The sequence below is a fragment of the Lampris incognitus genome, unplaced genomic scaffold (genome assembly GCF_029633865.1).
Source record: "Lampris incognitus isolate fLamInc1 unplaced genomic scaffold, fLamInc1.hap2 scaffold_434, whole genome shotgun sequence".
NCBI lineage: Eukaryota > Metazoa > Chordata > Actinopteri > Lampriformes > Lampridae > Lampris > Lampris incognitus.
In genome coordinates this window covers 13949-17500 of record NW_026611393.1, presented here as the reverse complement: position 1 = coordinate 17500, position 3552 = coordinate 13949, and the positions used below count along the sequence as shown (strand labels likewise).

Below are 3552 nucleotides of genomic sequence, written 5' to 3'. Positions count from 1 at the left end.
TAGGGGTTGTAGGGGCTGTAGGGGTTGTAGGGGCTGTAGGGGTTGTAGGGGCTGTAGGGGTTGTAGGGGCTGTAGGGGCTGTAGGGGCTGTAGGGGTTGTAGGGGCTGTAGGGGTTGTAGGGGTTGTAGGGGCTGTAGGGCTGTAGGGGCTGTAGGGGCTGTAGGGGCTGTAGGGGTTGTAGGGGCTGTAGGGGCTGTAGGGGTTGTAGGGGCTGTAGGGGCTGTAGGGGTTGTAGGGGCTGTAGGGGTTGTAGGGGTTGTAGGGGCTGTAGGGGTTGTAGGGGCTTGCCCTCAGTCAGCCCTAACACGGCTCAGTTACTCTGCCTCTTCCCTTTCATCCTTTCCCCCTTCCTGCACGCCCCTCTCTCCTCCCTTAATCCCGTCCTCCCTCTTGCCCCGTCTCCATCTTCCCATCCCTGATTCCCAACGTCTTTTCTTCATCCCTCTAGCCCACGATCCCCCCTCCCCCTGCTCTATCCAGGTCCCCCACATAGCCGCCCTGATCCCCTTCATCCTCTAAGCCAGCACAGATGGAGAAGTTGCAGACAGGTGCGGGGTTTTTACTGAACTGCACGTTTATTTAAACTGGTTCCCCTTTTTCACACACACACACACACACACACACACACACACACACACACACACACACACACACACACACACACACACACACACACACACACAGACACACACTATTACACTTCTGCAGCAGAGCAAACATTATACTCAACTCTAGACTGGTGCTGACTGCACAGTTAGTCTATATAGGATGTGTATTCAGTGTTCAAACGATGCTGTATTAAAGCCGCTCACGCGGGTCAGGATTGCCCAGACCTTTACGTAGTCCTGTCAACACCTTTCTCGGCTGGACCGGCCGGCGGCCTTTGCAGCTGGTCAACCTGCACAAATAAGACAAAGAACCCGTGCAATTCTCACAGCACACGCCAAGGGGGACACGCGCCCCAAAACGCACTGCCAGGCAGGTAGCATCTCTGTGCAAAATTGGCCCCTTTTTATGCAAATGAGCCTAATTGCACACCCAAAAAAAAAAAGTCCAATTCACAAACAACAACACTGATAGCCGCGTGCAGTTCGGGTGAACGTGATTAGCATTTCCTGAGAGTTTCAGAGTAGTTTCACTTATCACAGTTTTCCCTTCCTGAAGCGTGGGATGCGGGGTGGGGGGGTGGTGGTGGTGGTGGGGGGGGGGTTCCAGTGTCTCGGTATGATTCTAGCGGCTGAGACTCTCCCAACCATCAGAACTGAGTATGCACCTTTTGCCATATCTCTGTTTTAACCCCCAAAAGGCGTAAGTGTCGGCATCCCAGCAACGTGTGTCCCGCCCATGTTTAAAAAAGCTGCAGCGCTTCAGGCCGAATGGTTCGCCCGTAGAGCTGCAGACAAGGGCCCGTCTCTTTCTTACATTCCCGGCACGTATTGCTGCTTGTTGGCCCTGTTTGGAAAAGCCCCCATGGTGTCCAGTAATACTGGGGCAGAGTTTGATCTGGTTTCTGTGTCGGCCATCGTGGCCCTGGTGTGTCATCCTCGCTGAGGTCCCGGGGAAGGTCTCTCTGCCACACTATCCTCAAGCGGTCACATGTGCTGCTGATTGAAGAAATTGAGTAATGTTGATGCTTTGTGGTTGATTGGGTTATCAAGATATGTAACAACTGGGGAGTCCGGGTAGCATAGTGGTCTATTCAGTTGCCTACCAACACGGGGATCGCCGGTTCGAATCCCCGTGTTACTCCCGGCTCGATCGGGCATCCCTACAGACACAACCGGCCGTGTCCGTGGGTGGGCAGCCGGATGTGGGTATGTGTCCTGGTTGCTGCAGTAGCGCCTCCTCTGGTCGGTCAGGATGCCTGTTCGGGGGGGGGGAGGTTGCGTGATCCTTCCACGCGCTACGTCCCCCTGGCGAAACTCCTCACTGTCAGGTGAAAAGAAGCGGCTGGTGACTCCACATGTATGGGAGGAGGCAGGTGGTAGTCTGCAGCCCTCCCCGGATCAGCAGAGGGGGCGGAGCAGAGACCGGGAGGATTCGGAGACAGGGATGATTGGCCAGGTACAATTGGGGAGAAAAGGGGGGGGGGAGGGGTAATTCATGCATTTGGTGCAAAATTGGCCCCTTTTTATGCAAGTAAGCCCCATAGCAAAAAAAGTCCAATTCACAAACAACAGAATACATACAATCAGGGATCTTTACATAGACGGCACATTTATGTCGCACTCTGAATTAGTGCAAACTGCAAGAGACGGGAGAGTCAATTTCAACCAGATGAGGGAGATTATCCAGTTGTTAAATATCTTCTTCTTCTTTGGGGGGGGGGGATTTTTCCCCCTTTTTCTCCCCAATTCTATTCGGTCAATGACCCCACTCTTCTGAGCCGCCCCGGTCTCTGCTCCACCCCCTCTGCTGACCCGGGGAGGGCTGCAGACTACCACATGCCTCCTCCCATACATGTGGAGTCACCAGCCGCTTCTTTTCACCTGACTGACAGTGAGGAGTTTCACCAGGGGGGATGCAGCGCATGGGAGTTCCCCCTCCCCCCTGAACAGGAGCCCCAACTGACCAGAGGAGGCGCTAGTGCAGCAGCAAGAACACATACCCACGCCTGGCTTCCCACCCATACACACGGCCAAGTGTGTCTGTAGGGACTCCTGACCAAGCCAGAGGTAACACGGGGATTTGAACCGGCGATCCCCGAGTGGGTAGGCAATGGAATAGACCGCCACGCTACCCGGACGCCCTCTGACCAGTCATTCTGAATTTGTACAGAATGTGTCCTGTCTGTAAGGTAGGAAGCGAACCACTGATACACACTGCCCCCGACTCCAGTGGCAGCCAGGCGGTCCATGAGGAGCCAGCGGGATACAGCATCAAAGGCTGCGGTGAGGTCAGGGAGGATGAGGATGGAGAGTAGACCGGAGTCAGTGGCACGAAGGAGGTCATTACTGATCCTAACCAGGCCTGTTTCTGTGCTGTGTTAGGGGCGAAAGCCAGACTGGGGTTGTTTGAAGAGATTATTGTTATCGAGGTAGATCTGGAGCTGAGATGCAACTACCCTCTCTAGGATTTTGGAGATGAAGGGCAAACTGGAAGTAGGCCGGCAGTTGTTTTGGTCAGTAGAGTCCAAAATACGTTATTTCAGAGTTGTTCTGATTATGGCAACCGGTGAAGAGGGACTGTACCGGTGGACAGAGAGGAGTGGATGATGGAGGTTATCGGGGAGATGACAGAGGGCGGGCATGTTTTAACTTGGGCTGTGGGAATTGGGTCCAGATGAGGTGTGGAGGAGCTAGACGTTCTGTTACATATTGTGTGTTATATATAGTATATCTGTTACATATTGTGTTATATATAGTATATCTGTTACATATTGTGTTTTATATATAGTATATCTGTTACATATTGTGTTTTATATATAGTATATCTGTTACATATTGTGTTATATATAGTATATCTGTTACATATTGTGTGTTATGTATAGTATATCTGTTACATATTGTGTTTTATATATAGTATATCTGTTACATATTGTGTTATATATA

General features: G+C 52.0%; 1 protein-coding gene across 1 annotated transcript in view; it reads right to left on the bottom strand.

Moving 5' to 3' along the window:
- LOC130133635 (uncharacterized) overlaps positions 1-1473 on the bottom strand; it is a 10687-nt gene extending 9214 nt beyond the window's left edge. Inside the window, exons 1-2 of the mRNA XM_056302073.1 lie at positions 1424-1473; positions 1-266 (exon numbers count right to left, since the gene is read on the bottom strand). The exon at positions 1-266 is cut by the window's left edge and continues 74 nt beyond it. Coding sequence (XP_056158048.1) covers positions 1-266; positions 1424-1473 — 316 coding nt within the window. The remainder of the gene's footprint in view (positions 267-1423) is intronic.
- Positions 1474-3552: the final 2079 nt, after the last annotated feature.